Source organism: Plasmodium malariae, assembly GCF_900090045.1.
Source record: "Plasmodium malariae genome assembly, chromosome: 12".
In the NCBI taxonomy this organism is placed as follows: domain Eukaryota; phylum Apicomplexa; class Aconoidasida; order Haemosporida; family Plasmodiidae; genus Plasmodium; species Plasmodium malariae.
Window position 1 is genome coordinate 1,601,402 of NC_041786.1, and position 23,624 is coordinate 1,625,025.

Here is a 23,624-nt window from a genome sequence, read left to right on the forward strand (position 1 = left end):
ACAACACAATGAATATATATTTCATTCTTATTACTGGCTATTTTTATTCCCATATGCCAAGGTGCACACAAACAGATTTTTTGTGCTTTATGCACAAAGCGTGAATTAAAAATCCCTCCAGTTGAGTTTCGTAAAAAACAAAAAAAAAAAAAGCAAAAAAAGTAGACATTTTTTCAGCAATATATATATGCATAAATATACATCCATATATATATATATATATATATATATATATATATATATATATGTACAAACACATGGACGTATGTATGTACGGAGTTACGCATAAATGGCGAAGCACAAGCAAAACGCTCAAGCTATAAACTTAGATTCTTGTACGATATTGTAAAGTCCAGAGTTTGTCCAGCTAAAAATGGAACGACGTCATAATACTCATCTGGAACTTTGAATTTTTTCTTTTCTATGTAAAGAGCAAGTTGTTCATTTGAACAATTTTTCTCGTTTAAGTTTAAAAAGTTTGCAGCATTTTTACAAGCAAAATTCTCTAGTTTATCTAATGCGTCAAATTTATTGAGTATGTGTGACAAGTAAGATAATAGAAAAGGTTGTGTAAATATACCAGCTTTATAATATGGTTCATGCTTATGACTTTTATAATGTGGGGCTGAATCAGAACCTAAAAATATTCTTGGAAAACCTTCTTTTATTATATTACATAAAGCAGTTTTATCATCTATTGTTTTCGCTAAAGGTTTACAATAATTATATACATTTTTTATATATTGTTCAATAGATGTATTATCAGTTGAATAATCATACTTATCTATATCTACAACATCATCTATAGTTAGGTATAAATGGTGAGGTGTAATCGAACCAGCTAAATTTGGAAATTTTTTTATGACATTTAGCATATCCTCAGTTGTTACATGTTCTATAACAATTTTTAGCTGAGGAAATTTAACAGCTAAGTCATATATACGATTTAAATAATTTTTTTCAGCATATAAGGGATTTATATTTGGTTGTTCACAATGTATATGAAGACTTTTATTTATTTTTTCAAGTACATGAAATACTTTGTAATATGGTTCTAAATCTGTAACTCCTTCTTTCGAATTTGTTGTTACATTACTAGGATATATTTTTATCCCTTGGAAATTACATTCTTTATAATTATTCATAATATCATTTTCATCTATCTTCTGATTTAAATATAACGTCATTAAATATTCTATATTATTATCATATTTTAATAATTCATTTCTATAATTCTTGGCTTCTTCGCACGTACTTATTATAGGGGTTGTATTCGGCATTACTAGTACCCTATTACACCCTCCCTTTCTTATTGCATCTACTGTAAATTTCAACATATCTCCTTGTCTTAAATGACAGTGCATGTCATCCGCCATAGGTATGAAAAATGACTCCCCCATTTGTTGGCAGTAATTATTATGTTTATTTTGCGAATTAAAAAAAAGCAAGAAAACAAAAAATAAAAGAAAGGCAAAAAAAAGTAAAATAAGGTAAAATATAGAAAAATTAGACAAAATATAGTAATATAAAGCAATATATAGCAAAACAGCAAAATCTGGTAAAATAGGCTTGCTTTATTTATTATTTAATCAAAAATGAGGGGATGAAAAATTACGCTTTAAATGTAATACAAATGGTAAAATGAAATATTAATTGTAACATTAAATGGTCAATGATTATTTAAAATGTTGAAAATATAAATGACGTGAGTTCTACTATTTTTTTTTTTTTTTTTTTTTGGGAACACATTACACATATGTGTGTGTGATAAGGCAGTTTTTTACAAGATCGTTTTTTAACCCTCTTTCTTTATAATTCAACAAGGGAGATGTGTGCACATTAGCATGTATATATATGTGCATATTCATATATGCCTAACGCACTCCGCGAAAGTTCATTTAGTTAGGAAAAAAGTAAAATATGTTACGTAGCTACATGGAGAATAAAAGTACCATAAGCTGCAAATAATTCTGGCAACCTCCAAACATACATATGTGTGCATACATATAGTACATTTATTTTTTTAATATTTTAATTTACCTCGTCTGGGTAACTTAAATAGTAATAACTGTTATGCGTATGAGGATTTACTTATGTATGTACGCGGGTGTTGGTAGGTGTACACACATATGTGCGTAAATTTATACATTGGTGCCTATATATACAAAAAAATAAAAAAATAAACTACAATTAAGCTTATGGAGAAATTGTTTTTACAGTTGGGTCATATACTAAGCTGTTCTTCTACCTATATCAGGAGAAATAAATAAAATTTGGAGCAACGAAAAATATTTAAAATGAGAATCCCAAAAATGTGTTAAAAAAAAAAAAAAAAAAAAAGATAAGAAAATATAAGAAAAGAAAAGTAACATGTAAAGTATAATAATGAAGGACATAAAAACAAGAACGTTTGTTAACGATATGAATTATATATTTTTACATTTTGTCGATATTTTAGATAAAAAAAAAAAAAAAAAAAAAAAAAAAACTATCGCAACAACAGTTAAAAGGGACATTCATCAGAAACGTTTTTACTTTTTGCATAAAATAAATGTATGTTTATTCTGCATACGGAAGAACAAAATGTGGGTTCTCAACCATTAGCTACCGATGTACATGCATATACATATATATGTATATATAAGCATATGTACATGTGCAATCTTTTATTTAAAATTCATGTGGCTACGGCGATTAAATAAAAGTTACACGTTTTATTAGGCTAACCTGTTCCTTTTTACCATTTCGTTGTTTTAGCATTTCATATTTATCATTTTATATTTTTTTTAGGATAAAAAGTTAACTGTATATATCAAGTATGTTTCCCCAGGTACATGCCCCTATTTTTTGAACTCCTATTATTTGTGTTATAAGGTTACAATGAAAAGCGAAATAAATTATGCTAAAATTATTGAAAAGAATCATTACCTTCTTAATCGTTCTTTTCTCATTTGGATGGAAAACATCTAACACTCTTAATTATATTCCTTATAATGTAAGAAAATACAATACAAAAATAATAAACAATGTGCTGTATGTAGATAAGGAGTTACTGAATAATTATGTATTTATAAAATTTTATAAAAATGACCTAGTCTTATTAAAAAAGAAAAATAAGATAAAATGCTGTTCTAGTAAAAAGAAAGAAGATGATAATTTGGGTGTCGAACTTGAGGTAAGAATGAAGTGCTCAACCATTCATATATGGCACACACAGTGGTGCACTGTTAGTTTGTATAAATGCATAAATGCGCACATGAGCGCGGAGAAATGTGCATATATTAATGTATGTTTGTATGTGTGTATTAATGCATGTTTCTGTGTGTGTATTCATGTATGTTTGTATGTGTGTATTCATGTATGTTTGTATGTGTGTATTCATGTATGTTTGTATGTGTGTATTCATGTATGTTTGTATTTATGTATGTACACATGTGTGCATATTCGCATGTATCTGTGGGTACGAATTGTAGCCCCCAACCAAAACGTACTATTTTGATGTATCCCCTTTTCACTATTTTTTCATTATCACAGAATCTAGTCAAAGACATAGAAGAGGGAAAATATGGCGCTGATCCTTTAAAACTGTATAGGGAAATTGAGGTATATAAGAAGGACACGAAAGCCATATCATTTGGATATACGTACATACATACACACATACAAACCTGCATGCATACTGGGATAAACGTGTGCATATATGTCTAGCTAGAACGCGTAAACGGAGTTCCCGTTTCTTTCTCTTTTTCAGAATAGCAGCACAATCAAAGGACAAGAAGAAAAAAAGGAGATGGAAGAGCAAGATAAAAAAATAAATATGTACAATGTAGAAGAAGTAATAAACAACACAGATGAAAGTTTAAAAAAAAGTGTTAGGAAAGCATTTTACAATACAGAAATTGATGAAAATGATGATCAAAATGTAAAAAAGGAATACATTATGATGAATAAAATTGAAAAAACCTTTGATGAAATAGATGACATAAATAACCCAGAAGAAAAATTAGATATGGACAAAATTTATAAAAAAATTAATTCAATGAACGATGATAACAATTTAGGAACACCATTCAAAGATACTGCCAAAACATTGTTGAAGGTGAGAAATTATACGAGTGTCAGCCCCCTCGTTCCTTTTCTGTGTCGAATATTCACTATATCGAAAATTCACTATTTCATTGAATCCGTATGTCTTTTTTTTTTTTTTTTTTTTTTTTCATTTAACAATTTTCAGTATAAAGGTTTGCTCCATATGCCCTTTGAGCAGTGTCTTATGTTAAATAATGTCCAGTAAGACTTTTTTTTTTTTTTTATTTTCTTTACAAATATTGTTGCCGTTTTGTAAATATGTACGTATATATATATATATGCATGTACATATCTTGCATATGTTATGAGGGATATCGATCAAATTTTCTTTTCCTTTATATTTCCTCCGTCTCCCTCATCTTGCAGTTTCGATTGGAGAGAATCTTTAGATCACATAGAAATAAATATCCCCATTTTTGAAGGTAAAATTTAAATTACGAAAAAAAAAAAAAAATTGAATGTTACTATAGATTTTTTATTCTTTTACTGCATATATATATGTATGTTCAACTTCAACAACGTTCTATAATGATTAATTTGCGTTCCTTTTTTTTTTTACAAAAGAAACGAATTTTGAAGACATTTTATTTCATTTCAAAGATGATTATATAAAGCTGGAAGTTGTGAGGAACAAGGTTAAAATTCTTTTGTTAGACCATAAGGTGTGATATTAAATGGGGAGAAAAAATACAAAAAAAAAAATAGATAAATAAAATAAAAAAAATAAAATAAAGAATAAAATAAAGAATAAAATAAAGAATAAAATAAAGAATAAAATAAAGAATAAAATATTAATAAAATAAAAAAAATTGAATAACATAATGATTTAAAAAAATAACCTAAGAGAAGTATAAATAATGATCAAAAACCTCGCTTGATGAATAAAAAAAAGGAATACAGAGAATTAACAAATTAATAAAATTTTGTTCCCTTTTTTTTTTAGTTATGTGGGAAGATAGCTTATGATGAAGCATATTGGATTATAACTAGCGATTACAAAGATAATGAAAAACATGTTAATTTGATCTTGCCCAAATTAGGACGCTTTAAATATATATGGGAAAAACTGTTGCAGGGATAGATGCAACATAAGATAAGGCAGTGACCTTTTTTTAACTTCATTTATTTTGTGGCATTATACTTGGTTTTATTATACTTGGCTTCTTTGTACTTCTCTTCGTTGTACTTCGCTTCATTATACATCTCCTCCTTGAACTCCACTTCGTCATACGCCACTTCCACACATGTTTTGCTAAAACAGGTTGTTTAACCTAATAAACGCATAAATTTGTTAAAAATGATATTCATTTTATCACTACAGTATTTTGGAAAGTGCCGAGCCGTTTTTAGATATGTGCAATATACCTCTAAAATTTATATGTATATACACTCTGATAAAATAGCTACCTAACATAGGATATAATCACTTATACTATATAAGGGTTATCTTGTGCATACTGGTTGCATGTTGCATTAATACCCTATTCAACAACAACTGCTTATGTTAGCTTCCTCCCTTCGTCTTCTTCATTTTAATTTTTAACGAAAGGCTGTTAAATAATATGCTCTACGTGGTTTAACTTTATAAAAAAAAATATGAAGTGTGTAAGTATTTTTGTGCTAATGACGAACAGTGAAAATGATAACCACTGCGTAAATGAATGAACGAGCGAGCGAGCGAGCATGCCAGTGAACCCATGGTTATACTCTCATATTTGGATTAAAAAGACAGCGCAAAAAACATTTAAACAAAGAGCATATATAAACCCCTGATGATGAGCAAACTCAGAGGAGAAGAAATAAACTTGGCTTATATTGCATGAACTACATAGGAGATGCTCCGTTTAATTTGAAAATTCAGTTGTAAAATAAATTGGTGTAAAAAACTGGCTCAACAAACTTGTAGCACATATGCGCACCCGTACATACATGCAACCATGTATACATATGCACGTTCCTAGACGGTTCCTTTACAAACGATCACAAAACAGTATGCGCACTGCTAGGTTTTCATTTTTCATCCAGTATGTTATTGAGCCTGTCACTTAAGTAATCATCGTAGTCAAAAGTACGTGTACTGGAAAACTTGTAATTACTCCTTTTTTTTGTATTTTTTGTATTTTTTGTTTTTTTCCTATATTTTTCCTTTTTTACCTCCATTTTTAACCATTCTAAGGTATCAAGGTAAGGAGGAGGGGTATCTTGTAAGGGTAAGTGAATGTTGGAATGTTTGGGGAAATTAGCTGGGTCCACTAATTTTTGAGTAAATGGATCTAATAAATTTTTTTTATTCATTTCGTTGTTAACATCTTCATCAATATTTTGAATAGGAGGTCCACCTTCCATTTTTTGTTTTATTTGTAAAAATTTATATCTATCAATATATGGCCATAATTTTTTTATTTCCTTATCTTCAATATCACATGGAAAATCATGATCATTTATAATCATTTCTCTAAATTTTCTTAAAATTTTTTTAATATTTTTAATACCATACAGAAGAACATTTTTAGGTAACATTCTACAGTCAGTCCAAATTTCTATAACTAACATTTGTTTAGGATCCGTAAATTCACATCTATCTTCACACCAATATTTAGTTGCAATCTTATGAACAGCCATACGTACCATTCTACATGTACCAAAACTAGCACTTATAGGCATATAATTTTTATGAACAACTTCTGATACTTGTCGTTTTTTCATACATTCATTATCTGACCCTAGTTCCCTTTTATATAATCCTTTATCATAAGTTAACCAATGTCCTTTACCATATTCAATTTTTAATGATATATCAATATACCCATTTTCTTTTAATGTACATATATATTGTTCTTTATTAACAATTTTTAAATGAGAAGGTAAAGGTATCATTCCAGCTACTAACATTAATGGTCCCTTAAATATTAATCTTATATTGGATTCGATATTTATTTCTTTACTATAAATACATACATCTGATATATTTAAAGCTATTTCTAGTAAATCCTCCTGCACGTTATCAATTTTTGTATCTTCATTCATATTATGGATTTTTATAGCAACTATTGCATATCCATAAATTTGTGTCTGACACACATATTTTAATAAAGAACCAAATGTATGTCCATCCGTTATATTTAATGGTCCTATATAAAACTTTTGATATAATCTCCCATTCTGTGGATATTTTATTATATCAGTTGCTTCTTCTATTTTAATATCATTCGGCCCAAAATCATACTTGTCTATAAAATTCTCCCGGTGGATATTCGTGTTTATCACATTCTCCTTTTCCCCGCCGTCAGGCAGACCCTCAGCTGAGACCCCTTCCTCCGCTTCGACCACTTGGTCCACTCCAGTCGCGTCTTTCACTCCTACTGCTTCCTTTGCTTTTCCCTTCAGTCGTTCCTTCCTCTTTTTGTAAAAATCTGAGTAATCTCCAAAAAAGTTAGCATCCCCATAACCTAATCCCGCCCTATCCCTTCCGACACTAAATCTAGGATAAAAAAGAAAAGGATAAAGAGCATGCGTGGGTTCATTTCCACTTACACTGGCCTTGTTAAAAAAGTCAAACAACTTCTTATATATAGGGTAATGATTTACATTAAAATCTATTGCTCTGAAGCATCCCCAATATTCAATAGGCATTCTTTTCATTTTAGGTTCAACTAATGATCTTAACGTCTTTATTTCATATTCATCATCACTTTCTTTATTCTCATGGTCTTGATATCCTATATAATCTTTCCATTCCCCTCTATTCAATATGACCCAATTTTTCCATGTATATAAATCTCCTTCAAAAAAACCCTTCTTTTTTAGATATAATAGATCTTGCAAACTTATTAATCTATCATCTTCAGTGTTCTTTTCTCTTCTTTTCTTTCCATCCTCCAATTTGTCATCCTGTACCTCATCTTCTTCTAATTGTTCTTCCAGTTCTTTCCTCCTTCCCACTTTCTCTGATATCTTTTTTAAAAAATACATAAAAAAATAATAATAGTTATGTATTTTTAGGTTATCATTTTTGTATTTGTAATCTAGAATAATATTAGTTAGTCCATCTGGTGTTCTAAAGGCATCTTTTGGAAATTGTGGTTCATAACCACTGCTTCTGCTGTTCTTTATTTGTTCTATATAAGTATCTATCTCTTCTTTTTTCACTTCATATTTTTTTATGAAATTTCTTCTTTGAAATATTTTATACTCATCGATTGATTTGTTTGATTCGCCTGATCCATTTGATTCATTTGAGCCATTTGGTTCATCTAATTCATTTGATTCATCTAATTCATTTGATTCATCTAATTCATTTGATTCATCTAATTCATTTGATTCATCTAATTCATTTGATTCATCTAATTCATTTGATTCATCTAATTCATTTGATTCATCTAATTTATTTGATTCATCTAATTCATTTGATTCATCTAATTTATTTGATTCATCTAATTCATTTGAGTGGCTATTTACTGCTAATCCGCTATCTTCTTTTTTCTTACCTACAACAATTATTGTCTTTTTTTTTAGTATTTTTTTCCCCTTAACCTGTAAGGACAAAAAATTTTCTCTTGCTCCCCTTTTAAAATAATTATCTATTCCCAATTTTGCCCCTTTAAAAATTGCATTTTGACAACTATGGATGAACAAATATTTGTCAAATTTTAGGGACTCATACGTAGCAATTAATGCTGTATATATCCATGTCGAAATTGTGATCAGCCGCATTATACATATATGCATAAATGCGTAAGTACATGTATGTATATATATACATATATATGTGAAGTCCTATATCAAGTTACCATTTTTTAATTGCCATAAAAGATTATCGTATTATCTTTTCCATTCATCTTTGAAACTTACGATTAACTCTTTAACTATAATGTATACCCTCATGTAAATGTACGTGCCCTTGCGCGCATTCAAAATGTGTACTGAAATATGCGGGCATTTTCTTTACTAATTTCCCCAAATTTTAAGTTTCAAAAGGGGAAAATGTACTTAAAAAAAAAAAAAATATATATATATATATATATATATATGCTCAAAAATTTATGTAGCATAAATATTATATATACATGTAAACATACATACAATTATTATATTTTACGCTGACAGACTTTTTATTTTTCTTTGCTTGACAATGAAACATATTGCTTTATTTGAAGCAAGAAAAAAAATTCTTTTTAATTTGTTCGAAAATTTTAAAAATTAAAAGATCGCAAAATTACAAAATTGAAAAATTAAATATTAAAAAAAGTGTTTGGATAATTAATATGGAAAATTATATCTTCCTTAAATATTTCTACTTCTGTTTATCAGTTTATTTTTACCTTTCTGCTTGAACTTATGCTGTTACTCCTTTTTTAAGTCCATTTGTGCGCTCCTTCGTTTTTCATATTGTACGTGTATTGTTCTTCCATTAGTATATATATATATATATATATATTATATATTATATACATATATGTTTACAAGTATATGTGTATATTTTTTTTTTTTTTTTTTTTTTTGTTCTTATTTTAAAAAATTAAAAATAATCTGAAATGTTAAAGGGATTTAACAAAATGAGTACATGCAACTTTATATCACTATTTTACCTTTAATAAAATAATTATTATATTCTTAGAAAAACAAAATATATGAAGCAATAATGACGATGCTGAAACAAAATTAACATAATATTTCTTCGTATAAAAGAATATTTTTATTTTTATTTTTTTGTCTATTTTTAGGTAAAATGTCTACATATATTCTTTTTATTCAATTTTTGTAATTATTATATTGATGCAGGAGTAAAAGTTAAAATAAAACGAGAGTTACCTGCTGCAGCTTTTAGTATTTTTTTTTTCTTTTCTTCCTTTTATTTGTTATTATTATAATTGTCGCATTTTTTCAAAATATAAAATGAAATTAAATAATTAGAAAAATGCTCAAAGGATGTGAAAAAAATAAAAAAGAAAGAAAAACCGAATAAAACAAAACAAAGCAAAGAAACAAAACTGAATAGAATAAAATAAAATAAAGCAGTGCAAAACAAAGACAAAAGAACATAAACGCAAAAATCTAATTGACCCCTGCATAAATGTGTATATATGTATATATATGTATATATACGTATGTATGTGTGTACGCATTCCTGTATGTGCATGCTCAGTTCAGATAAACACCCACTCAGGATAAAACGAATTTTAATATATATACATTTTTTTTTATGTGCATTTTTCTTTGTTTAATTACGCCCGTACTAAATTTGTTCAAAGGTAAGATGGTAAAAATAATATATAAAGAATTCTTAGCATTATTTCTTTATCTTTTAATAAATGGATATTCGGGAAATGATGGAGTTGAGAAAAAAAATGAAATATACAGCGTAACTATGAAAGATTTCAACAATATTTTATATGATCAAGAGAAATTTACATTTTTAGTTGTATACACTCATTGGTGCTATAGATCGAATTTATTATTAGAAAACTTAGAAAAAATATCGAATTTGTTAAAGTATGATAATAATATAAGGATAGCAAAAATAAATGCTGCAGTTAATAGTGAAATAATAGAAAAACTAAGTGTCTATAGCTATCCTTCTTTGTATATGATAAAGAAAGACGAAATGCATAAATATAACGGTGTAAATAGCATCAAAAAAATATTATTATGGATATATCAATATCTAGACAAAAGTATATATGAAATAAATAATAAAGAAAAATTAACATTATTGCTAGAGTTAGAAGAATATAATAATTCTATTTTATTTTTTATAAGCAGAAAAGATAAAGATATAAATCTAGTCAATAACTTAGTTGAAATATGTACGTTAATAGGTAAAACTTTTTGTTTTTATATAAAACAAGAAAATGTAATTCATTTTCTTGTAAACACTGTAATATCAAATAACTATCATTACGATACTGTGGAGTTACAAAAGAAAGATATTTATGGGATTTTATTTAAAAATGATGATTTTGATGAACATTTTTATATAACTGATGAAAGTGTAAATAAATTATATGACCCTGAATGTTCAAAAGAAGAAAAAATAGAAATGTTAGTAAAGTGGGTTCAGAAAAAAGTTGAACCATTAGTTATTAAATTTTCTGAATATTATTTTCCATTACTGTTTTCAAGTAATACTGTTACCTTATTTATATTATATAACGATATAAATGAGTTAAACAAATTAGATATTATTAAATGTGCAAAGAAATATAAAAATATTACTTTTTCAATTTCTGGAAATTTACAAGTGTATGAAAAGAGATTATTATCTGAGTTACTTATAGAACAATTAAAAAAACCACTCATGAGAATTACTGAATTTAAAAATAATATAACTATTCCATATAAATATAAACCTGTCAATGACGATTTAGAAATAAATGAAAAGGTAAATTTATTAGTACCGCTTCTTTATGCATTTTACCACTTACCTTTTTTTACATGCTATTGTATCAAATTGTGTTCCAAATTCATACATATCACCTTTTTTTCTTTTTGCATTCGTCTCGCTTCATATTTGCATGATGTACCCTCATATAGCTTATATTTTTATGTTTGAAGTAAATGAAAGTTAAAAATACGCATGTGTGTGGGGGCACATATATAGACGCACACATACGCATATACATACATGCTCACATACACATTTGCACACGTATACATGTATACACATACACGCATTTCATTTCAGAATATAGAGGATTTCATCAATGGATATATGGCGGGAAAAAAATATTTCTACCGAAAAAGTGAAAGACCATTACCTGAAGAATTCAATAATGGATATGTAAAAATAATAGTTGCTGACACGTACGATGAATATATATTTAACAATGATAAAAATGTTGTAGTATTATACTATGCACCATGGTGTGGGCATTGCTATAAATTTGAGCCAGTGTACAGAGAAGTTGGAAGAAGATTGAAGTTGTACGCAGCTAAATTCAAAGATTTTAATAATGATATAATAATAGGAAAAATAGACGCAGTAAACAACGAAATATATAATATACCCATCGGTGAGAGTTATTCTATATATGTATCTATCTATCTATGTATCTATCTATCTATATATATATATATATATATATAAATATATCTATGCCTATGTGTAAATATTTATTACAAATAATTCCTTAAAAACAAATAAAAAAAGAAATCAATAAATTATTTACTCTCACGAATTCGCGTGGTAGAGCACTGCTCACGTAAAATGTCTAATGTATCTGAGTTTTGCAACATGTTATTTACATACATACGTACATATATATTTACCTTTTATGGCAGAGGGATACCCTACCGTTTATCTATATACAAAGGAAAACAAAATGGCGCCTATGAGGTATTTAGGACCAAGGACTGTAGAAAGAATTATCACTTGGATATGCGAAAAAGTAAAAAAAAAAAAAAAAAAAAAAAAAGTGATATTTCTTCATATTCATATATATGTGTGTATATGTACATAATATATCATTTTGCTTGAATGCCACCAATTTGTTTTTCAAGTTTTAAAAAAAAATTTGAGTATATATAATAATGCAGTTAAATTATTAAATGATGAAATGAACCAATTTTTAACTGAAATTACAATTTTTTTTTTTTTTTTTTTTTGTTTCTAGACAAACACAAACATAGATATATTAGAATTTCTCAACTTAAATTTGGATGATGAGCAGCTTTTCGAGAATTATGAAGAACTGTGAATGATTAAAAAATTTGTGCAATTAACTTTTTTGCAGACGTTTGTTTTATATTTCGTAGTTTCATTTTTTTTATTTTATATTTTATTATGATTTATTTTATATTTTATAATGATTTATTTTTGATTTTATTATATTTAATTTTTTGTATTATCTTATATAATTTTTTACCTTTTTTTTGCGTTTTAAATGTCACCTATATATTTTTTTTTTTTCTTGAGCTACAAATTTTTTGCAATTTGACATTTTTGGACAAACGTACACATCAAAATTGAAAGTTTCCATTTTTGGTTTTTTTTTTTTTATATTTTTACATTAATCCATATTCTTTTAATTAACAAGGATTTGCTGATTCTATTTGATTATTTTTTTTGATTTTATTTATTAATATATTTGTTTGTTTCCTTTAAATTTTTTGTGTTATTCGTTAAAAATATTTATTAGCAAAAAGTTATATTTTAAAATCTTTTTCTTTTTTAACATACAATAATAGCTAATATGCTGACTTGTTCATAATAGTGGGTAATAACACGACCTATTAATAATATTTTTTAGCAAGGAATTTTTTTTTAATAATGACTACATTTAACATGACTTGTTGATTATTATGATTTGTAACATGTCTTGTTAATAATTTCATATCTCAACATAATCTGTTAATAATTCCAGCTTGTAACATTCCTTGTTAATGTAATCGGCAAAAGTATATTGGTTTGCTAATAATAGTAATTAGTTACCTGACTAGTTCATATTTTACACCATGTCTCAGTGTGTGTGGGAATTAATAAGTATCGAGAAATCTTTTGCAAAAGAAAGAGATAACTATGAAATACATCCAGTGAATAACTTTTCTAAAAATTATGAATTCCATAATTTAGATAATATAGAAATAAGGACTGATAAAGTTGATTACGATTATGCAGAAGACCTTTCAAAGTATTCAAAAATAAAAAATGAGAAAAATAAATTGAAGTTTGAAAAAATTATGCACAAATTTTTTATTTCAGATATATCGAAATATGTAAATGCGTACGTGAAAAAAAGTGATAGCAACATCCTCAGTGAAATAGGTAAAATTTTTTTTTTTTTTTTTTAATCTAAACATTGAAAAATAGTAAGAAAAAGGAAAAAATAATATATACATACGTATAAATATTTATATATACGTATAACGCGCGTTTATATGTCCTGTAATAAGAATCCTATATTTTCCTTTGAAGGAATAACATCAAGTAAGAAAATAAAATTACAAGAAGAGAGATATTGGGTCAATAGTTATATTTATAATTTTATAAGTCATTGCTTAAATACCTATTATGACTGCAAGCATTATATAGTTATAAGTCGCAGCAAAAACTTAATTCAAAAATTGACAGGAACAGGTACTAAGTTCACAAAAAAAAAAAAAAAAAAAAAAAAATTGGCATAAACAAAAAGGAACTATTGAATGAACGAACGAAATAGATGACGAAAAAAATATATAAGTTAAGCTAAAACGTAAATAAATATACATAAACTAATTTTTCTCATAACAGGATATGGATACTACGGTATATATTTTACAAACGGTAAAAAAATTGGTGGGTTAGGAAACTTGTTTATAAATATAAAGCAAGTAAGACATATAAGTTATAGCATTATGAAAACGTTACAAACAAAGACAGCTTCAGACAGATCGGTATCAAATAATGATGAAACATGTAGTTTCATTTTTATGCTGTAACTACGTAACTATTAATACATTATTTTTTTCTCATTTTCCTTTTTTAATTTATGAACCATTTGTACAATGATTATTTTTCCCTGAATAAAAGAAAGAAAAAGATAAAAACTGCATGTTCTAAAAAAGGAGAGGTGAAGACTATCCTCTAAGATTATACATAATATATGCATTATGTGTTATGCATATATATATATATATATATATACTCGTCTCCACTTATTCCTGATGATGTCTATTGACATATCGCGCATGGGCTTTACCCCCATAATACTCTTTTAAATATACAGAATTGCGATAAAAATACCTGTACAATACTTTTTGAGCTATACATAATATCCCATATATTTACGTTATACATTATTTTATTCTTACATGAACATATAGATTCCCACTTTTATGTGCATTTTATGTAAATTTGACTCTTACGCAGTGCTTCAAAGAGATGAATTTTCTTGCTTTTTTTGTTTTTTTTGCTTATTTACTTTTTTCCCCCTTTTTTTTGTTCATGATACTGTTTACTAACTTCATTTTATATTTGCAATATTTTTTAATGTAAAAATATACGCGATCTCCAGAAACTGTCAAGATAATGTGCTTGCAGATTCTTTAAAATAGAAGAAAATTTTCGATAAATAGATCCTAAAATCTTTTAATAAAAATGAGCATTTTATATGCATTTCATCAAAATGATCACTCTTTCGTAGTTCTTTTTCTAATTCTATTTTTAATTTTCTATTTTCAATTTTGCTGAAGGACGAAATAAAATGTATGTAGCATTTGAAAAATTCCATACATAATATAATGCCAGTAGCATATAATTCACCGTTTGTGCTTACCTTCGTTTTCAGCAACTTGTGAACCTTAAAAGGGAAGTATTGCGTGCATAAACATGTGTAAGCGTATATACATACATACATACATATATTATTCATGCCATAACATTATATCGAATCGATGTACACGTACATTAATCTGGATATGAATATTTCCACAGATACATGAGGATGACTTACCAAAAACAACTGCCTACATATCAGGAGAGTTAAATTTCTTGCGTGCTGCAAAGTTTTTACGCGCACTAGAAGGTACAAAATTATATTTACGATGATATGAATTATATCAAATTTACAGCATTTATTTTTTTTTATTGCATTTACGATAAATTTAAATGAGAACATATCAACAAAATGATAGGAAAAATAGGAAATATTCTTTAAACTTATGGTAAATATATTTCCACTTGTTATGACTTGTTTTTCTTTTCCTTTATGTGGGTATATTCCCCTTTTAATTTCAACATTTAATAAAATAAACTTGTTTGTAAGAAGTATTTTATAAATCCTTTTATTAAATGTAAAAGTGATTGGTATTTGAAACAAAATATTAGTTTCCTTAAACTCTTGTTCATAATTATCATAATAAAAATGTCTTTGAGTAATTAATAATTTATTCCTTTTTTTTAAAAATTTAAAAAAGATCTTCGGAGGGCCAACAATGTTTATATAATTTTCGAGAATATTTTTCAAATTGTTTTTCTTCACGTACGCTACTTTTGCCTTCTTCGTGATACTCTGTACGTTTACTCGTGCAAAGTTGTCTAGGCTTTTTTCATTCCTTGCGTTCGTTCGGATGTTGGAACATTTTTCATTTTTTTGGCTCTTTTTCCACCTTTTGTTAATTTTCCCCTTATATATTGTAACCCCTCCAAGGGCTCTATACCTTCTATGTATTTTCCTATAATAGGTTAGAAAGTACTTCTTAAAAGATGGTTTTAAAAAGTTTGACCAGAAAAGCGGAATGATCACAGAATTGTAAGTACTTGCAAAATTTTTATTTTTCCTGTGTGCTTTTTTTTTTTTCGTATAATTTATCCATTTTCTTTTACATGCTGATTTAACCCTTATTAGCTTTACGAAGCTTCTTGTGAAAAATTTTTTTTTTTTTTTGATAAATTTTATTACCTGTTCAGCTATTTTTCTATATTTATGGCAATTAAGGAAAAAAGGTTTAATGCGAAAAAGTTGGAAAAAAAAATGAAAAAGAGTTACAATTTTGCTCCAGTTTATAGAACGATTGTAAAAAGTGAAATATAGCAAATTCATGATCGTATCAAAGTGTGGTCTCGACACGATACTTATAATTTTAAAAACGTACATTCCTTTGTTGTATGTGAGAATGTTGTAAAAATGGTGCACGTCCCTTACGCGTAGGTTTTCCAAGGTAGCTGTTGCTGTTGGTGAACCCCCTTTTCTGCTTATGACTCTAGGACAGTCATGAAGTTTGTATAAGTTACTATCTATGTTCAACGCATGGTTGTAAGCATTCAGAACATCCGTCGTTAGGACGTAGAAGTAATATTCAAGCGTAATAAAAATAAATACTGTCAATTTTATATGCTTCCTATTTTTCAATTTTTTCAAAATATATTTAGTATATTTTAATTCATAATATCTTGTTAGCCCTTCCTTACACCATAAATATTTTTCTTTTCTAAAATATAGGCAGTTTCCCCAAAGGGTATGAAAAATTTCATGAACAATTAATTTGACTTGTAAGAAAAGTTTATCCAAATTGTCATTTTCATTTTCCTCATTGATTTGAATAAATGATATAAGAAACGTAACACAGTTGTAATTTTCTTCACCTGCATATTTGTACTTATTTAATAGTATACATTGTAAGAAGGTATTTTGTAACAACTTTTTTCTAAATATACTTATATTCATGAACATTAACAATATCTTACTTAAAATTTTTGTAAAATATGAGTACTTACTCATTTCATTTTTTCTATAATTTTCAATATATATAAAAATAGGAAATCCTTTAATTTTAAACTCTATTTTGTGATATATTCCAATGAATAAACAAAAAGTGTAATTTGCTATTTTACTTGTAGTATAAAATTCGAAAGTTATATACTCTTTTTCTTTCTTCACTTGGTTTGTAATTTTTTTACACAATTCTTTTCTACATGTTCCCCCCTTTGTCCGTTTTCTTCTTGCGTAGTTACTCTTTATACAGGTATGCTCCTCAAGTCGATGCCCGTACTCAGGACGCTGCACGTAACCGAAGCAACTACATAAAAGAAAACAAGTAAAACACTCGTTGCACTTACTGTGGTACACCCCTTTTAACTTAGTGTTACTCACCACTAGATTGGATGGCCTTAAAAGTTTAACAGCACTCCTTTTCATCCTTTTCCTCTTCTCACCTTTGTAAAACTCCCTTTCATCTTCGTATTTTTCTTTCCCTTTTTTCACATTGGATCTGCATGACCATTTAGTACCTCTCAAGTGTAAATTAACGTAGGGCATAAAAAAGGAAAAGTCGTCTCTTTTTTTTTTTTTTTTTTTTATATAGTTAGACTTAATTTCAAACGATAATTTTAATTTAAATTTGACTCTATGAATAGTACTCTGTATACATGGAAAGATTGAAGGAAGGAAAAAGAATTCACAAAAAGTGTTTATATACGTATAGGTATGTTTATCCTCAAATTTCATTTTTTTAAAATCAAAATTTAATGTCTTCTTTTCCGCATTTTGAAAACATAAGTGGTAACAGTTGTTGTGGCTAGTAGTTATCCCATCCTTTATATTCTTGTTATTTTTACTAATTAATGAATTTTTCTTTTTATTTAAATTTTTCAAAACATTTGAAATATATATACCTTCTACTTTATTCTCATCATTTTCGTTATAAAAAAAAATAATAAGTCTATATATACCTTTTTCATTAAGCTCTTTCATGTGAATGTCAAAATAGCTTCTCCCCTTTTTTACATCATCTTTTGTTATTATTGTATATATATCACAAGACGGGTTGGTAAGCACACATTTCAAAATATGGAAATGTTTTGTGTCGCTATAAATTCTTATCTTCTTTTCACTCTCTGCTTTTTTCAAAAAATGTATTTCAGAATACCCATAATATTTTAAACAGGGTTTTAATTTTAAAAAGAGTAAATGAACACTATACCTGCACGCAAAAGAAGAAGAAAAAAAAAAAAATAATAAAAAAAAAAAATAAAGATGATCACTTCCGATATTTGGTTATAACACTACCCCATTTTTTATCAACCTACAAATGATGCTATATATATATATGTACATACATATGCATACATATACGTACATACACGTGTACGTATATATTTCTCTATCTTTTTGTGGCTCTTTTTCAGCAAATACATTAAAGGTTTTATTAGTCTGTTTGCTCTTATATGTTTTCTTAAATGGTACAAATGTAGCTGTTTTGTGTTCATTATACTTTTTTTTTTTTTATTATACTTAGGTAATTAAAAAGTAAAACGAGAATTATGAAAAAGAAGAAAAAGAAGAAAATAAAGATAGTAAAAGAAACAAGAAAATTAAAAAAAATATATTAACCATAAAATTACAAAAAGGATTAAATAAATAAACACTAAAAGAAACATATACATATATTACATATATATACATAAACATGCATACATATCAATGTGAACATTTTTTAAAAAGGGCTCCTATTAAAAAAAGGAAGAATTATTAACTAATCGATGTGGAAATTTTCGTTGCTTAAAATATGCTAAAAAAAAAAAAAAGAAAAAAAAATGCACATACGTATGCATATGTTTATGCATGTATGTATATATATGTTGGTATACGTATATACGTATATGAGCATATGCACAAGTATTACATGTCGACGCTTACAACATATATTTGAGCTTCATTTCTGCATATACACATGTACACATATATATATATAGGTATATATGCATATGCAAAAGTATGTTATATGCAGGTGTATCAATGTGTTGCTCACCTTTAAAAGCTTGATAGGCTTTACTGTTCGAAATAAAACAAAAAGCTGCGGGGAGAGGGGGAAAAAAGAAGAAAAAAAAGGAAAAACAATAAGGGAAAAAATGAAAAGCGAAAAACGAAAAGCGAAAAACGAAAAACGAAAAACGAAAAACGAAAAATGCAAAACGAAAAACGAAAAATGCAAAATGCAAAATGAAAAACGAAAAATGCAAAATGAAATAAGCAGGGCCACATATAATATGGTGATACACAAAATTCTTCTTTACATTTTGTTAGCTTACTGTGACATATAAAACAATATCAAAGGAAATGTCAAAAAAAACATACAAAAACTCATGTGAGCTGTATAAATCAATATTCGATGGAGATAGGCACAAAACTTTGTAAATAATTAACAAAATGGGCTTAATTATTACAGCAAAAAATATGACCCTATATTTTCTGTTAATTCAAAGAAGACAGAAATGAAAATAGATAAGGGGAAAGGAAATATGATAAAAAAATGACAAAATAAAGAGATAAAAAATGACAAAATAAAGAGATAAAAAATGACAAAATAAAGAGATAAAAAATAACAAAATAAAGAGATAAAAAATAACAAAATAGAGAATAAGGCAAAAAGGGAATTTAAAAAAAAAAAAATATATGTGCACAAGTATTCCATTTATTACGACGTTTAAAAAAAACAATGGCTGCAAACTGGTTGGGAATTAATAAAGTATATCACGTTTGGACAAAATTTAGCAAAATTGTAACAAAATGCAGTGATATCTAGCAAAATGACAAAATTAACGTCAATAAAATTTTTTTTAACAATTTCGTTGTTTTTTATTTCTACTTACTTGTATATATCATATTTTTTATACAACTCAGCAACATGAAAAGATAAATTTTCTTCTGATAAACGTGCCTGAATATTTAACAGTAAAAGAAGAACAAAAATTTTAATTGTACGCACACAAAAACGCTCAAATTTTGCACAATTACGTTTTAAAATAATACAAATAAACGTAAATGATATTATTAGGAATTGCATTTTTTTATCCACATTTCATGATCCATTTTTGTTTTTACCGAAAGGAACGTTGAGGTAAAATTTATGGCAATAAAAATAAATAAATATGCAAAGGCTTGGAGTATATATCGGGGGGCCTAATAAGTGGGAGCAAGAAGAAATTGTAAAATGAAGAAGTGTATAACTGCACATATACGTATATACGTGTGTACACATGTGGGAAAATCCCTGTTGCCGCTGCAAATACGAACGAAAGAAATTTCCACTTCCATTTCCATACATACACACACAAATGTGCACAGCCCATATTTCTTACTTGAAAATTTCCCAAGAATATTTCAAATATTCCTGTGTAAAAGGAAATGACTGAAAAACAAATCATAAACTGTATCTCTATTCTGCTTAGGTGGCTCCTTATGTACATGTCGCCTTAAGAACGAAGCAAAGTATAGAAGTTAAATGAAAGGAGGAAAAAAAAAAAAAAAAAAAGTAATTAGACATATCACAACATCAAAAAATAAATAAAAAAAGAAAAATACTCTTTACCTAGAGAAACTTGCAAATATATTATGAAGGAAATTATCTCTTGAATTTTCTTCATGATATTTGCCGATACCCTAAAACGGAACAAAAAAAAATAAAATATATAAAATATAAAAATAATAAAAGGACAAAATAATTAAAGGACAAAATAATAAAAGGGCAAAATAACAAAGTAAGTCATGAGCATAGCACAGTAGTGGGAACAAACAGGGACGAGCATGACAAGAATAGCAAAATTTGCTAGCCAAGGTACAACCGTTTTGTGTCGTCTTTCCTACCAAAAGTACAGGTACATATATCCCTTATCTCTTATGAAATTTACATTTTTATAATTAAAATATGTTGAAAGAAGAAAGAACAACATATTTAATATCATAAATAAATCTGACTTTTCTCTATATTTAATAAAATATAATATTAATATTACTAATATAATTAGTAGTATAATGGTTGTAAAATAAAGTACATTGGGTATAAAAAGAAAATCGTGCGATAAATGTTTTGTTTTATAATCATAAAAAACAATATTCCCTTTTAAGTTAATTTTTAATTTATTATTATTTATTAAAAATAACATATATCTATTTTTTTGGCTAATTTTTATGGTTTTCTTAATTATTCCTTTATTTAATGGATAACGTTTAATACTATTGAAGTGAGATGTAAATATATAATTTTCATCATTTTTTAACGAAGGTTCTAGTTTATTTTTCAGTCTTATATAATTTAACCACTGATCCGCAGTTATGAGAATTAGAAATAGGTTATTCGACTTGTAGTCAGCGGTCCAGTCGAGTTCGTTCTCTACCGTTCCGTCGTTGTGCCTGTTATCCTTAGCGTTATTATAGCTATTATTGCTACTGTTATGAGCTTTAATGATCAATTTATTTTTATCCCCATAGTTACAAATACTCTTACTTACCCCCCGTTTACTAAAATATTCTCTTTCAACATTAAAATTATTTAGTATGTTTATTGAGTTCTTATTTGCCTTTGCTAATATTTCTTGATTTTTGCTTTTCTTTTTTACCAGTTTGTTTTCCTTAAAATCAATTGTCATGTCGATGTTTATTTCTCCTAAAAAGCGGGAATTCCATGAATATGCTTAGGTATAGAAACATACACACAAGCATTTAAAGCAAACACACAGAAGGCACACGCAACAAATGCGTATAGCACGGATGTACTTTTTCAATGTTTTTTTTTTTTTTTTTTCGCTTTAATATATACCCTTACAAATGTACGTACGAACATTCAATGTTCTAACTTGTCACACATGTATACATTATATGGATTTACATACATATGTAAGTATTTGCATGCATACATTTTGTGTGTATATACATATATAAATATACACATATATATACATACGTACAGGAGCATATATGCATATACGCGGTACAGTACCTTCATCGACCGAAAAGAAATACGACGGTTTAAAATTGTAATAGCTTGCGGCTAACAAATGTTCATTTTTATATAAAAATATAAATAAGTCATCTTTGTCAGCTACATTGATGTTTAATATGTAACCCTTACATTTGTTAATACAAATGAAACATATGAATAGTAATAATATACCTATGTTAAAATAACGCGTTTTCAATCTCATCTTTTCATGGCATTTTTATAACATATAACAAAAAAAAAAAAAAAAATATATATATAAATATATATATAATAAAACATTTTTTTGGAAATCTATTTTTTTTTATTTGATTTTATTATTAGTTTACAATTTTTTTTTTTTTTTTTTTAAAAAATAGCATAGGTTTTTCTAATTAACTTTTATTAACATATTTATGTGCAAAGAACAAAGAAGAAAGCAGTATACGACGAATGATAACTCAAAAAAGTTTAAATAACTTGAATTTTGTATGATAATTCTAATGCGCGTATATACTTATATATGCACATACATAAGTATAATATATATATAAACATGTACATATATAAAAAACATATACATATATAAACATATACATATATAAAAAACATATACATATATAAACATATACATATATAAACATATACATATATAAAAAACATATACATATATAAACATATACATATATATGGATAACGTAAAAACGTAAACTTAAAAAAAAAAAACTGCCCACACAGTACAAATATTTAACGTACAATATTTATATAATATTTTGAAATTTTACGGAAAAAAAAAAAAAAAAATATATATATATATATATATATGCAAAAACGACGTAAAATAAATAGAAGTAAATTAAAAGTGACGTAAAAAAATAGGGGGAAATAAAAGAAATGGAAAAATAAAGCAGCAGTAGTATTCAGAGAAGGGTAAAATAAATTCCAGGAAAAAGAGATGAATAAAAGGGAAAAGTGTTTGAAATTAACATACATGCACAGTGCAGGTAAAAACAACGAAGTTAAATAGAATCAAACAAAAAACAATTTCGTACTGCTACAATTTTTATAATGAATTTTTTCGACACTTTTTAAAAATATTCTTCCTTTTACTAAAATACATTCATAATAAAAAGTAAAAAAGAAAAAAAAATAATAATAATAAAATATAAAATAAAATGACTGTAAAAGACAAACGAAAAGTGAACGTAAGCAAAGGTTATAAACCTAGATCTTTTAAAAGATTAAGCGTATAAACAGAGACAGGGAAGCGCGTATACGTAATATATATATACACACACACATTTGGTTACTATGCCGAAGGAAAATAAATCTAGCATTTTTATCCTTTTAATCAGCCAAAAAAA

At 26.8% G+C, this 23,624-nt stretch overlaps 7 protein-coding genes across 7 annotated transcripts; 3 read left to right on the forward strand and 4 right to left on the reverse strand.

Moving 5' to 3' along the window:
- Nucleotides 1–317: 317 nt before the first annotated feature.
- On the reverse strand, nucleotides 318–1,400 carry PmUG01_12044000 (dihydroorotase, putative; the record flags this gene model as incomplete). Its single annotated transcript, XM_029006653.1, has 1 exon — nucleotides 318–1,400. One exon carries the CDS (start codon nucleotides 1,398–1,400, stop codon nucleotides 318–320), a length of 1,083 nt encoding a protein of 360 aa, XP_028863121.1.
- A 1,499-nt stretch (nucleotides 1,401–2,899) lies between these two features.
- PmUG01_12044100 (conserved Plasmodium protein, unknown function) lies at nucleotides 2,900–5,170 on the forward strand (the record flags this gene model as incomplete). The annotated part of the gene is made up of 7 exons (XM_029006654.1): nucleotides 2,900–3,175; nucleotides 3,535–3,603; nucleotides 3,752–4,099; nucleotides 4,235–4,290; nucleotides 4,456–4,511; nucleotides 4,654–4,751; nucleotides 5,033–5,170. The coding sequence occupies 7 exons, from the start codon at nucleotides 2,900–2,902 to the stop codon at nucleotides 5,168–5,170; spliced, it is 1,041 nt and encodes a 346-aa protein (XP_028863122.1).
- A 929-nt stretch (nucleotides 5,171–6,099) lies between these two features.
- On the reverse strand, nucleotides 6,100–8,802 carry PmUG01_12044200 (DNA-directed RNA polymerase, alpha subunit, putative; the record flags this gene model as incomplete). The annotated part of the gene is made up of 1 exon (XM_029006656.1): nucleotides 6,100–8,802. The coding sequence occupies one exon, from the start codon at nucleotides 8,800–8,802 to the stop codon at nucleotides 6,100–6,102; it is 2,703 nt and encodes a 900-aa protein (XP_028863123.1).
- Nucleotides 8,803–10,345: 1,543 nt separating this feature from the next.
- On the forward strand, nucleotides 10,346–12,785 carry PmUG01_12044300 (protein disulfide-isomerase, putative; the record flags this gene model as incomplete). The annotated part of the gene is made up of 4 exons (XM_029006657.1): nucleotides 10,346–11,470; nucleotides 11,774–12,101; nucleotides 12,370–12,476; nucleotides 12,702–12,785. 4 exons carry the CDS (start codon nucleotides 10,346–10,348, stop codon nucleotides 12,783–12,785), a joined length of 1,644 nt encoding a protein of 547 aa, XP_028863124.1.
- Nucleotides 12,786–13,542: 757 nt separating this feature from the next.
- Nucleotides 13,543–14,505, forward strand: PmUG01_12044400 (conserved Plasmodium protein, unknown function; the record flags this gene model as incomplete). Its single annotated transcript, XM_029006658.1, has 3 exons — nucleotides 13,543–13,852; nucleotides 14,003–14,164; nucleotides 14,318–14,505. The coding sequence occupies 3 exons, from the start codon at nucleotides 13,543–13,545 to the stop codon at nucleotides 14,503–14,505; spliced, it is 660 nt and encodes a 219-aa protein (XP_028863125.1).
- A 581-nt stretch (nucleotides 14,506–15,086) lies between these two features.
- PmUG01_12044500 (M1-family alanyl aminopeptidase, putative) lies at nucleotides 15,087–18,772 on the reverse strand (the record flags this gene model as incomplete). Its single annotated transcript, XM_029006659.1, has 3 exons — nucleotides 15,087–15,252; nucleotides 15,472–18,486; nucleotides 18,699–18,772. The coding sequence occupies 3 exons, from the start codon at nucleotides 18,770–18,772 to the stop codon at nucleotides 15,087–15,089; spliced, it is 3,255 nt and encodes a 1,084-aa protein (XP_028863126.1).
- A 266-nt stretch (nucleotides 18,773–19,038) lies between these two features.
- Nucleotides 19,039–22,486, reverse strand: PmUG01_12044600 (conserved Plasmodium protein, unknown function; the record flags this gene model as incomplete). Its single annotated transcript, XM_029006660.1, has 9 exons — nucleotides 19,039–19,074; nucleotides 19,315–19,359; nucleotides 19,595–19,754; nucleotides 20,156–20,223; nucleotides 20,388–20,465; nucleotides 20,645–20,757; nucleotides 20,875–20,945; nucleotides 21,150–21,948; nucleotides 22,282–22,486. 9 exons carry the CDS (start codon nucleotides 22,484–22,486, stop codon nucleotides 19,039–19,041), a joined length of 1,575 nt encoding a protein of 524 aa, XP_028863127.1.
- Between the last annotated feature and the right edge of the window lie 1,138 nt (nucleotides 22,487–23,624).